Below are 12530 nucleotides of genomic sequence, written 5' to 3'. Positions count from 1 at the left end.
GCGATTCGGTGCATTAGTGTTGGTAATTTTGTTGTTGGATTAATCTTTATGGGCTTGTATATTTTGTTTTAGATTTGATCTTTAAAATGAGGAAAATGTTAGAGTTACAAATTTTTTTACAAATTACTGATATGATGAGTGGTTATTGGTAAGTAAAAAAATCATGTAAGAGGTGGGCCCAAATACAAACCAATAAGAATTTGCTACCTTAAGAGTATCCACATTAGTGGATGTAAAATCTTGCAAAATACAAAAAACCCTTCATTTTACATATTTTAACCAAAAAAATACCCACATCAGTGGGTGTAAAATTGTGCATAAATGTACAATTGCTATTATACGGCCTTGCGATATCCAGACCCAATTGGGCCTCGGGCTTCAACCCGATTATATGGTCCATACCGTCCCTAAGCCTAGGCCTCAAGATGCCTTTAAGCCTATTGAACGAATGATCTTCATCAATTCATACCACGCTATACCTCCTAGGTCACATCCGGTGATCTGCTTCCCAAACAAGAAAGTGATTTCTCGGTTGTATTGTCCCTCGGTCGCTCGGCAGTGCCTAGGGAGTATCACTACCGAGCATATCTACTGAAGTGGAAACTATTTCCAAAGTCACTCTCACCACACCCCACTCCAACCTAAACACCCACTTACGATTAACGATATTGGACCTCCCATTGCACTAACCATGGAAGTAATCATGGTCTCTTCACTAATTTTGGGCTATAAATATGAGAAGTCTAAGGAGGAAAAAGGTTGTTGAAAGGTTTACAAAGAAATTTGGAAAGGAGAGAGAATAGAATGATCCAGAGGAAGAGGTAATTTTGTTGAGTCTCTGTACCGAGAATGACCCAAAGTAGGAAACTCAAGCCCACAATACAAATAGATTGTGAGTCTGAGTGAGGCCCAACCCAATAGCCTCATTTCTGGCACGCACAGCTACAATAACCATGCATATATGCACGGTTACTATAGCAATTGTATTTAATATTTTATTATTATTTTCTCTCTTATTCTAGTCATTCCCTCACTCTAGGGGTGGCAATTTGTGTTCGGGTGTTGGGTTCGTGTTATGTAAACTCATGAGTATTTGACTATATAGGTCAACACTAACCCGACATGTTTATTAAACGGGTCAAGATTCCTTAACCCTAACACGACCCATTTATTAAACGGGTTAGTCGTGTCGACCTATTTATCAAATTTTATCAAAATGGAAAAAAAAATTATTAAAAGACAAACAAATAAATATTTTTAATATGAAATTCTAAACTAACAAGTAACTGCATCACAAATAATCATTCAAAATTAAAACATATTCTAATATCACAAATAATTAATCACAATATGTCAAAAAAAATAAACCACAACAACTAATAAATTTATATACCTAGAGTTTGAAGGGTATATTGGTAAAATGTCATTTAATTAAATGGGTTAGACAGGACAAACGAGTTCTATGTGTTCAACAGTAACCCGACCCGTTTATTAAATAGGTCAGTCATGTCAACCCGAATATAATACAAACCCGTTAAGCCTCAACTCATAACTTGTTAATTTCGTGTCGTGTTGTGTCGGGTTCACGGGTCGTGTCCAATTTTGCCACCCCTACCTCACTCTTTTTGAACACTCTCTTCGTCCCTCACTCTCTTTGAACTCTCTTAAAGTCCTTCACTCTCTCTGAACTCTCTCTTTATTTCTTAGTCTTTAACTCAAGCTTCATCGTCAGCTCCGTCCCTCACTCTGTTTGACCTTTACCACCGATGGTTTTCCTTTGTTTCTAGTGGGTTTTGGGATTTTGATAAATGGGTTTTTGGATTTGGGTAGGTTGATGATGGTGATTATGGTGATTGGATCTTTGGATTTTTGTTATGTGGCTTGATGATGGTGATTGGTAGGTTGATGATGGATCTTTGGATTTGGGTTTTTAGAGGCTGGTTGATGGTGGCTCAGTTGAATGGGTATGTGAATTTCATTGATGGTAGCTTGGTTGAATGGGATGGTGGCTAGGTTGTTGTGTGGCTTGATGATGGTGGTTGGGTGGTTGGATGATGATGGTTGTGTGGGTTGTGTTGGGTCTGTGAGAGAGATGGTAGTGGGAAAAATGAATATTTTATTGAGTAAATGTGTATAATAGAGAAACTGATGTAGGAGTTTTGTAAAAATAGGTGTGCAAAATAGAAAAAGCAAGTATTTTTTGCAAAATTGACATTTTTTGCATCAACTAATGCAAATGCTCTAACAATTTCTAAAAATATTGTAGAAAAATTTGTGATTATAATAATACTTTTAAAAGAATTAATAATATTGTTAAGAAGGCAAAAGTATAATTTTATAAAATAAAATTACTAAAATTAATATTCATATATATAATAATATAAAAAAAAAATGGGTGACATTGCCCCATGTTCAACCATCACTCTGTCCATGCATATATGGATATCCATCAAAAAAATTATGTAGAGAAAATCTATAAATCAATTAAGCCCCACTTGAATTAACGAGGAGAGTGACTCACCATACCGTGTACGTCTTCCGGTCTTCGTCGAGCTACAGTTAGAGTTAGGTATTGGCATTTATGTTGCCAACTAGTAACCACTACACTCTGACAAAATCAATCAGATAGAAGAAAAATAAAGAAAGTGACCATTCAATTAGAAAAAAAAAGTTGTTATATTCACAATAAATATTAAAAAGTATGTAATTATTTGTTGGTATGGGTAGATAAAAAAAAAATTAAATGATAAATTTAAATTAGAATTAAGAACAATTTAACTCCTATAATTTATTGTGAAAATATTATAAAAATATTATGAATGCAACACTTTTATTTCTTTTATTTTATTTTTTTATTATTATTTTTTTGAGAATGATCTATTTCTCTTAATTAAAGGCCACAACAAGCTTGAGGTTGAGGGTCAATACTATCATGCCTTACTTCTTCGCTTAATAAATGCTCGGGAAAATTACACTTTGCACCATAAACTATTCAAATACACACTATGCACCCTAAACTATGGACTATTGTTACACTTTGCACCCCGATATTAGTTTTACTGTTAAGTTAAACATAAATTAACAATACATGACCTGCACATGATTTTTTCTTAGGTAGCAAACCATTCAAAGACTAAAACACCCTTCTCACAGACAAGTAAAAACAAAAGCTAATATTTCTTCAAATCTTAATTACTCTGTGTGTAGCTTATAGCTGATGCAGCCTCATCTAATATTTTTTTCAACTCTTAATTATTCTCTGCGTAGCTCATGGCTGATGCAGCCTCATGGTGTTGTCCACTTGTTTTGGTAGCTCTCTTATATTGCTAACCTCTTTTAGGGAGACTGACCACACTACTTTTGAAGCTGTAAAGAGCAATAATAACTAGCAGCTCTTGGTCTTGGAGCGATTATGTGAAGAAATTTATGTGGTTAGAGAAGGTGAAACGCTGCACAAAATCAATGATAAGAACAGTGACCATTATATAGTTGAGCGCAACTCTCATATTCATGACCCAAATGATTTTTTTTTCCTGGACTTCTTAATAAAATTATTCATGACCCAGATGATTTTTTTTCCCTGGACTTGTTATTAAAATTATTCATGACCCAGATGATTTTTTTTTAAAAACTTGTTATTAAAATTATTCATGACCCAGATGATTTTTCTTTTAAATTTTAAAAAAAAATCATCTGGGTTATGAATAATTTTAATAACAAGTCTAGGAAAAAAAAATCATCTGGGTCATGAATATGAGGGTTGCGCTCAACTATATAATGGTCACTATTCTTATCATTGATTTTGTGCAGCGTTTCACCTTCTCTAACCACATAAATTTCTTCACATAATCGGTCCAAGACCAAGAGCTGCTAGTTATTATTGCTCTTTATAGCTTCAAAAGTAGTGTGGTCAATCTCCCTAAAAGAGCTTAGCAATATAAGAGCTACCAAAACAAGTGCACAACACCATGAGGCTGCATCAGCTATGAGCTACGCACAGAATAATTAAGAGTTGAAAAAAATATTAGATGAGGCTACATCAGCTATAAGCTACGCACAGAATAATTAAGAGCGCAGAATAATTAAGAGTTGAAAAAAATATTAGATGAGGCTGCATCATCTATAAGCTACGCACAGAGTAATTAAGAGTTGAAGAAATATTAGCTTTTGTTTTTACTTGTTTGTGAAAAGGGTGTTTTAGTCTTTGAATGGTTTGCTATCTAAGCAAAAATCATGTGCAAGCCATGTGCTGTTAATTTATGTCTAACTTAACAGTAAAACTAACATTGGGGTGCAAAGTGTAACAAGAGTCATAATTTAGGGTGCAAAGTGTGCATTTGAATAGTTTATAGTGCAAAGTGTAATCCGGTATATAGTTTAAGGTAGTAAAGTGTAATTTCCCCTAAATGCTCCTCAATTATATATGTCTATCGGCGTTCTCCTAACTAAATTAACGTTTGTTGGGATGCAGACAAGAGACAAAGGAGTTAATATTAAGCAGGCAATAAATTTATCAAAATAATAATATTTAGTGTGTTTGAAAATATCATAATATTTTATAATTTATTTGTATGGATTGACATCGCTCATTCAATCTCTCTCACAATATTTCAACTTTATTTTAACTCTCAACTCTTTTTTTTTTTTTTTTTTTTTTAACTTTTTTATCCCATAGTTAATATCAAAAATTAATTTTTTATCTTTTGATCCAAACTATTGAAAATGTATTGTACTAGATCTCAATCCTATTTGTATAGTATTTACCATAAAATTTCAAAAAAAAATATTTATTAAAAGATATAGTTTTTCAGTCTTCCCCGCTAAAAGAGCAATTAAGAGCTTAAGGTATTAGCTTTTTTGACCAAACAAACACTTATTATGTTAGGTGAAGCATTCAACATAAGATTATTATTGATGAAAATTTAAGATGCACTAACCTTTTTAATTTTTTTTAATAATTATTTTGTATTAATTAGAATTGGTAAAAAAATTTATTATCGAATAAGAGATTTCGCCTACACAAAATTAATTGGTTTTTTGGTGTAATAATAAATAACAATTAGTAAGAGGAGATGCATTGAAACTATCTATAAAAAATAAATAAATAAATAAAAACTTTCTTTTTTTTAGCGTAAACAAAGAAAAAAAAAACAGTGACATACTGACATGAATTTTATTTATTATTATTAAAAAAAAAAAAAAAAAAAACAAACAAACAATGACACGACAACAACTCGAGAGGTCGTTGTGATGGATTTATTGTTTACCCATCACAACTTATTAACTCCACAGTTTGCTAAGAGAAAGTGGCATACATTTTTAAAGACTGAAAATAAAATTTACACCAAAGAACGCAATGGAGGAAGTAGAGAACAGCTTGGGCAATCTAAGGCAATGCTTTAGGAGTGGTAGAACACGAAGTGTTGCATGGAGGAAAAACCAGATAAGGGCTGTGCTTAAGCTCATCCATGACAAAGAAGATGCTATATTCGAAGCTCTTCAACAAGATCTTGGAAAGCATCCGGTTGAAACTTTCCGTGATGAGGTAATTAATTAACTGTGTTACTACTAAAGATCTTAATCATATTATATGTGAGAATGGTTTTAGAATTACCAAAGATGGAAGGCCAAAACATATATATTAGTTCTGTTAATTAACTAATTTGCTATAGTACTTTATAGCACAGTTCATTACATAACTTGTGGTGCATTACTATGCTGTAGATCGGGGTTGTGAAAAAATCTGCAAATTATGCTTTGAGCAATATAAAGAAATGGATGGCCCCTAAGAAGGTAATTATATATTTGTTTATTTTTAATGTTTGCTGCTTAGTTGAGTTTTAAGCTTGGACACTACTGCGCACCTCCGCTATTAGAAGGGGATAGATTTCTAAAAAAGAAGCAAATTGTTGGGATAGCGGAAACTTTGATATTAATTGTCCAAAATTACTCACATATTTGAATGAAGAATTTACGTTGAATAAAATCCATAGCGAGAATGAAATAATTTAAGGTGTTCAATAAACTGCTTACCTCTACGGGAGAGATCAAATCCATTATAATCATTTAGGATTACAATTCTTAACCTCTCTTGTATATATAGCACTCACTCAAGTTACTTTTTCAACTCTAAAACGATTATCAAATTGCTCTTATTCTAAGAGTCTTTTTCTTTGTCAAGAGAACTCTTCTTCTAATAGTATTGTCTTCTTTCCTCTCTATACAAAATAATTTCAACTTATAGCTTCTATTTCATGATGATAGCTTTTTATCATTTGGCTAAAACAATAATTAGTTTTGGTGCAGGGGGGATTCAAATCCTAGATCTTTTATTTGATGACAAGAGATTTTATTTGTTTAGTTAGTTGAAACCTATAATATTGTCCTCTCTGAATTATTCTGCTAAAAGTTAGAATTCATCTTTTTAAAAGTTTTTTCTTCTTTGCATAAGGAGGACATTTAGGCCAAAGACACTAAACTCTTTATTATACTATCTATATATAAACATTCAAATCCATTTTCTTGGTGGAAAAAAAATTATTATTTCTTTGATAAGAAATAATTAAATTTTCCTTCCATATAAAGAAAACCTCAAAAGAGTTTAAAAAAAAAAAAAAAAAAATTGTTTCCACACCAAGAATAGCCAAATAGATAAGTAAGTTCAAATAGCAGTTTCAAGCAAATTTCAATAAATCTTCACCTTGATTAAAAATCTATAGAGTAATGAGTAATCTTTCTCTTTTACATGACAACTCCACCTTAATCCAAGCAAGCTTTTCTTAAGAAAAATTATTTTTGTTTGCATAGCATAGGCAAAACTTGTGTGTGTCTATATTGACTAATTATAAACTTGTACAAGATCTTCTCTCAAAGTACACTAGTATTGACCATTGGTTAAGACAATAATTGATTTTTGGTGTAGGCAAAGTTTGAATGTCAAATATTTTATATGAGAATAAATTTTTTTTATTAATTGAGCTAACTAGAACCAATGATTTGAACAATTAATATTAAAGACAAATAGATCAAAAAGAACACACGGAAAACACAATAATATTGGTGGTTCAACAAATTACCTATCTCCATAGATAGAGATCACACTATTTTCAATAAGGATTACAACCTTTTATCTCTCTTACATAGCTCTCACTCATGTGTATCCAAAGAACTCTTACTCTAAGACTAAGAGTGTTGCCCTCTCTTAAGAGAATTTTCTTCTAAAGAAAAATCAATTGCGTACTTCACCCCTACCCATTGTACAAGCTACTGCTTTGCTTATTTTCTTCATATTTCTGTCATCCGGGAAAGAGAAGGCTTTGTATGAGGGTTCATTGCCTCCCATGCCTGGAAAATTCTTGTTTTAGCTTTATACGGTATGAGCATTAAAGGGAATTCCATCAAACAAAAGATCAAGCACATTCATTGAAGAAGCAAAGTGATTCTGGGAAGGAGGGAGGATTTCGAGGGGGACTTTTTATAATATTCACCGTGGTTGAATTTTACATCATTGTAATTGATCACAATGCTGGTTATTTAAATTCTTAGAATAGAATAACTAGATTATTGAAAATTTGCATCAGTAAAGTAGATTATTTTCACGCAACTTTAAGCTTTTAACATTATAGATTCTTGAATCTTGTCAGTGATGTTCTGTGTTAAACTTCTATAGATGCAACTAAATAAGTTACATAATATGCACTTCCTATATTTTATCCATATCATCCTTGCTATTATCCTGCAATTTTTATTTATTTGATCCAAAATATAATTTTCATGATGGGACATTTATTTGGGACAAAGACTTGGTTATTGTTGTTGTTATATGATGGGACACAGATGGACACAAGGATAAAACTTTTGAGGTTTTGAGTTTTGTTCTGTTATTAATGCTGACTTATACATTTTGACCCCAGCAACCTCTGCCTTTGGTGTTCTTCCCATCAAAAGGAGAAGTGCTGCCCGAACCGTATGGTGTGGTTCTCATATTTGGATCTTGGAACTTCCCTATCTGTGAGTCCAACCGATTCTTGATTTGCAGTGAAATTGAGTTGTTATGGAGCCAACCAATTTATATATCACATTCAAGAATCACTTTGCTACAACAGCATGTTTAGTACTGGCACAATTTATATGTCATTAATGTTCATATCAAAATTATGCAATTATCCTTCTCTCGTACACTTATCTGTTGCTATCTGTTCTTTTGTTTTCCCAAATTATAAGCATCACTGATATGCTAGGTATCCAGGGCACCCTTCTTTTGCTTCCCTGGTATTTTAAGCTAAAATGCCTGTGTATAATTTATCTACAAATTAAATATCAACATACAAAATGGTGCTTAAGCAGTGACATGTTTATGGAAGTATTCAAGCTTGACCAAACGGTTATCTAATTGGTTCTATATCACATTAGTGTCAAGTTGGATGTTGGCTGACATAACACCAATCAGACTATTTAAATTTTTTTCATATATGTCCGTTTGGATTGAGGGGGAGTAGAGTAGAGTAGAGTAAGCTGGAAATTAGCCTATTTCCGGCCAACTCCCCCCCTCAATCCAAACGGCAACTACACAAACAGATTGTTGGTATGCACTAAAATTATCTAAATACAAATGATCGTCTTCTTGAATGCAGCCGTGGCACTGGACCCATTAATAGGAGCTCTATCTGCGGGGAATGCAGTGGTGATAAAACCATCAGAGCAAGCTCCAGCATGCGCTTCTTTTCTAGCTAATATGCTCCCTCTTTACTTGGATGACAGTGCGATTAAAGTGATTTTGGGTGGAGCAAATGAAAGTGAGCAACTGCTGCAGCACAAATGGGATAAAATATTCTTTACTGGTATCATTTCTTTTCCATTACAAGTCACGGACTAACAAAAGTTGAAGTGCAAGAGTTTCTTTAGAACCCCACCCCCCACCACCACCAAACACCCAAAAAAAGTCACCACAACACAATCATCTGTTGTATCTTGGGCTTTTTTTGGTCAATTTGATATCTTTAACAAGAAATTTTAAATATGTAATTTTGGTTCTTTCTCAACAGTGTAAATGATCAAAATAGTAGTTCTTGCTTATATAGTTGACCAACATGTCTTTAGGAAGCACGCGAGTGGCGTCTCGAGTCATGACTGCGGCTGCAAAGCATTTGACACCTGTTACTCTTGAGTTGGGAGGAAAATGCCCTGCAATCCTGGATTCTCTCTCCAGTCCTTCAGATATGAAGGTGGTTTGGCTTGCTGCCTGTAATACAGAAGGAATTGAACTATAACTTATTACTTATATCTTTTTTTTCTTCTTTTAATGTGTTCGCCTCAAGGTGGCAGTCAAACGAATTGTAGGAGGGAAGTGGGGGGCGTGCAATGGGCAGGCATGTATAGGAATAGATTATGTACTCGTTGAAGACAAGTTCAAGTCTACTCTGGTAATAATGATAACATGTACCTACCAATTTTCTATTTTCATTATGTGGAATTCTATTGTTTTTTAAGTGCATTTTGATATATATGTTTTTTTTGTTTTTCAGATAGAAATATTACAGAAGTATATCAAGAGATTCTATGGAGAGAACCCAAGAAAATCTGGAAGTATTTCCAGAATAATAAACAAGAACCACTTTGAGAGATTGCAGAATCTTCTTAAGGACCCCTTTGTTGCAGATTCCATTGTTCATGGTGGTTCATTAGATGAAGAAGCACTGTAAGTTGTCTACATCTTCAACAGCCTCAGCAGTTTTTTTTGTACCTTTTCTTACCAGTTTGTTTAAAAAATAACTGTTCTGAAATACGGTAAAATAGTACGAATGACTGCTAGTTAGAGAGTCAGAAAGGTTGTTTTCGGAAATTCCACTGCCAGGATATTGAGTTGCATAGTATATTTGATGTTTTGCTTTTCATGTGCAACCAGCCACATTGTTGGCAAGTATAGAAGTTCATTTATCTTATCCTTTGTTTTTACAGGTATATTGAGCCCACAATATTGTTAAACCCTCCTCTTAATGCTGATATCATGAATGAAGAAATCTTTGGCCCTCTGCTTCCAATAATCACTGTGAGAATCAATAGACTCTTTGTTCTTATTGCACAGTTCTTGAAGCAATTACTCTCTATATAATTGCCACTCTTTACACAGGTGGATAACATTCGTGAAAGCGTTGACTTCATAAATTCAAGGCCAAAACCTCTTGCTATTTATGCCTTTACAAAAGATGAAACATTCAAGAGACAGATTTTAGCTGAAACATCCTCAGGAAGTGTTACATTCAACGATGCCCTAGTTCAAGTACTGCACAATTTATCTTTTAGCTCTATACTTTCATATCAACCTAGCAAAAGAATAGAGAAACAAACAAACAAAAAACTAAGTCTGTGTAATGTGTAATTATTCTTGCAGTTCCTATGTGATACTTTACCATTTGGAGGTGTTGGTCAGAGTGGCATTGGAAGGTACCATGGTAAGTACTCTTTTGATACTTTCAGCCATGAGAAAACAGTTATGCAAAGAGCCTTCTTCCCTGAACTTGAGCCTAGGTATCCACCATGGAACGACTTCAAGCTGAAATTTATAAGATTGGCATACGATTTTGACTATCTTGGATTACTCCTCCTCATGCTGAATTTGAAAAGATAGCCATAGTATATCAAGTCAATTATGTGGAGATCAGAATGTCGTTGAATTTCGACAATGTGGAGTATTGTGCTATACATGCCTATCTATGTGGAAAGACTGAAAAACATGCATCATATTGTGCTTATTGAGTACTTTTTTTATTAAGCTGGGTGTGCTTATTGAATATTGAGTACTGGAAAACATAAATTTCATTTTGTTTGTTCGGATGATACTAAACAACTAAAGTGCAGTCATACAACATCACCATGCTATTCCAGTTTTTTATTTTATTATTTTTTTTTAGAATGTTACTTTAGCTTAATCTTTTTTTTTAAGAGAGTTTCAACTTATAGTGTTCACTCCGATGATAACCTTTTATCATCAGACTAAGACATCAATCGATTTTTGGTATAGGAGGAGATTGAATCACAGACCTCTTATTCAATTATCAAAGACTTTACTAGTTGAGCTAATTGAAACACACCACTATAGCCTAACTTTGTCCTTAGGCCACTAGACTTTTTTTTTCTTCGTTCTTTCCTCTTTACACCATATGGTGCATTATGAGTGTGGTGATGTGGCTTGTTTTTGGGTAGCAATTCTAACCGAATTTAGGTCACATAAAGACTTAACTCAACCAACCTTTTTTTTTAGAGAGAGAGTTTCAACTGATGGTGCCCGTTCTTTATAATAGCTCTTTATCATCAGATTAAGACACCAATCGGTTTTTGGTGTAGACGGGGATTAAACCCCAAATCTCTTATTCAACAATCAGAAACTTTAACAATTAAGTTAACTGGAACCCACAACTCAACCAACTTTTGCTTTGCTTCAAATAAAAATAAGCTGTCTGTTTTGGGCCATTGAGAAATTTTTTTATGCAAAAGAGTTAATTCTTTTCTAATTCTGGGTATGAAAGTTGCAATTAGAAAAGGTTGTGAGGGGTCGAGTGACTGGGACTGGCAGATTTGGTTGTGGGACTCAGATTTGACCAGATTGAGTTCGAAATTTTTAGTTGGATCTGTGCAGTGGATTTTTCTGAGTATAGAAATTTAAAATTTAGATTAAAAAAATTTGTATATAGAGTATGATGATTTTAAAAGATTTGGTTTTTTTTTTTTCCCTTATATAAAATCCCAAATGTTTGACAAAATTTTTATATTTTTTTTAAGGCGGAGATTTTTTTTAAAAAATTTGGGAAAGATTCTGATTTTTTTCGATCTTCTACTTTTTATGTGTTCTTTTCGGTTCAGTTCCTTTTTTTTTTTTTTTTTTTAAATGTAGATAATAATAATATTTTAAAATTGTTTCTTTGAAAAATATTTTTTTATAAAGTGAAAACATCAATGCAGAGAACGACCACATAAATTGGATCCACTTATATTAAGTGTATATTTTGGAAATAACTTATTTAATTTTTTGTTGAATTTTTTTTGCTAAAAATGTGTTAAAATATACTTATACTTTGAAAATATAAGGTTTTAAAAAGTTAAACATAAAAACTAAAAAGCAAAAAACTAACTTATAAGTTGTACCCAAACACACGCTTATTACCAAAAAAATGAAAAGGCTCTACGCTCTTCAAGTGGTTGATCTTACCATGCTAGCTGGCTGTTACGTCATTCTCTCTCTTAGCTCCGCACCCCACCTTGTATAGTAAGTGAAACTCTTATTGCCTTGGGGCAAGGGAAGGAGCTCTATTGGTCCCTACACAGAATCGTCATGGGCTTTTTTTTATAATTAATTTAAGAAGTTTAAAAATATGAAAAATGATGTCTTTTTGGGACACTTAACAGCAACTCCTTTAATGGAAGTGGACAGAAGGACTACATTGAATAAAAGTATAATTATAAGACTAAAATGAATAATTAAGAAGTTATAGCCTTATAGGATTTGATGGGGTCCAAATCAAGTTTAGTTTGTC

The 12530-nt window shown here is 33.0% G+C and overlaps 1 protein-coding gene across 1 annotated transcript; it reads left to right on the top strand.

Moving 5' to 3' along the window:
• The first annotated feature begins 5281 nt into the window (after positions 1–5281).
• Positions 5282–10878, top strand: LOC126733150 (aldehyde dehydrogenase family 3 member F1-like). The gene is made up of 10 exons (XM_050436341.1): positions 5282–5545; positions 5725–5793; positions 7914–8010; positions 8634–8840; positions 9100–9224; positions 9318–9422; positions 9525–9697; positions 9958–10048; positions 10130–10279; positions 10391–10878. The coding sequence occupies exons 1-10, from the start codon at positions 5357–5359 to the stop codon at positions 10625–10627; spliced, it is 1443 nt and encodes a 480-aa protein (XP_050292298.1). The 5' UTR covers positions 5282–5356; the 3' UTR covers positions 10628–10878.
• Positions 10879–12530: the final 1652 nt, after the last annotated feature.

The sequence above is a fragment of the Quercus robur genome, chromosome 6 (assembly GCF_932294415.1).
Source record: "Quercus robur chromosome 6, dhQueRobu3.1, whole genome shotgun sequence".
Classification (NCBI taxonomy): Eukaryota; Viridiplantae; Streptophyta; class Magnoliopsida; order Fagales; family Fagaceae; genus Quercus; species Quercus robur.
This window is presented reverse-complemented; position numbering and strand designations above follow the sequence as displayed.

What these genes read in the sequence shown, in the direction of transcription:
- LOC126733150 (XM_050436341.1), top strand. Translation starts at nt 5,357, where the DNA reads ATGGAGGAAGTAGAGAACAGCTTGGGCAATCTAAGGCAATGCTTTAGG. An exon ending in CCAGTCCTTCAGATATGAAG is followed by an intron (nt 9,225 to 9,317) that starts GTGGTTTGGCTT and finishes GTTCGCCTCAAG; the next exon opens with GTGGCAGTCAAACGAATTGT. An exon ending in CTCTGCTTCCAATAATCACT is followed by an intron (nt 10,049 to 10,129) that starts GTGAGAATCAAT and finishes CTCTTTACACAG; the next exon opens with GTGGATAACATTCGTGAAAG.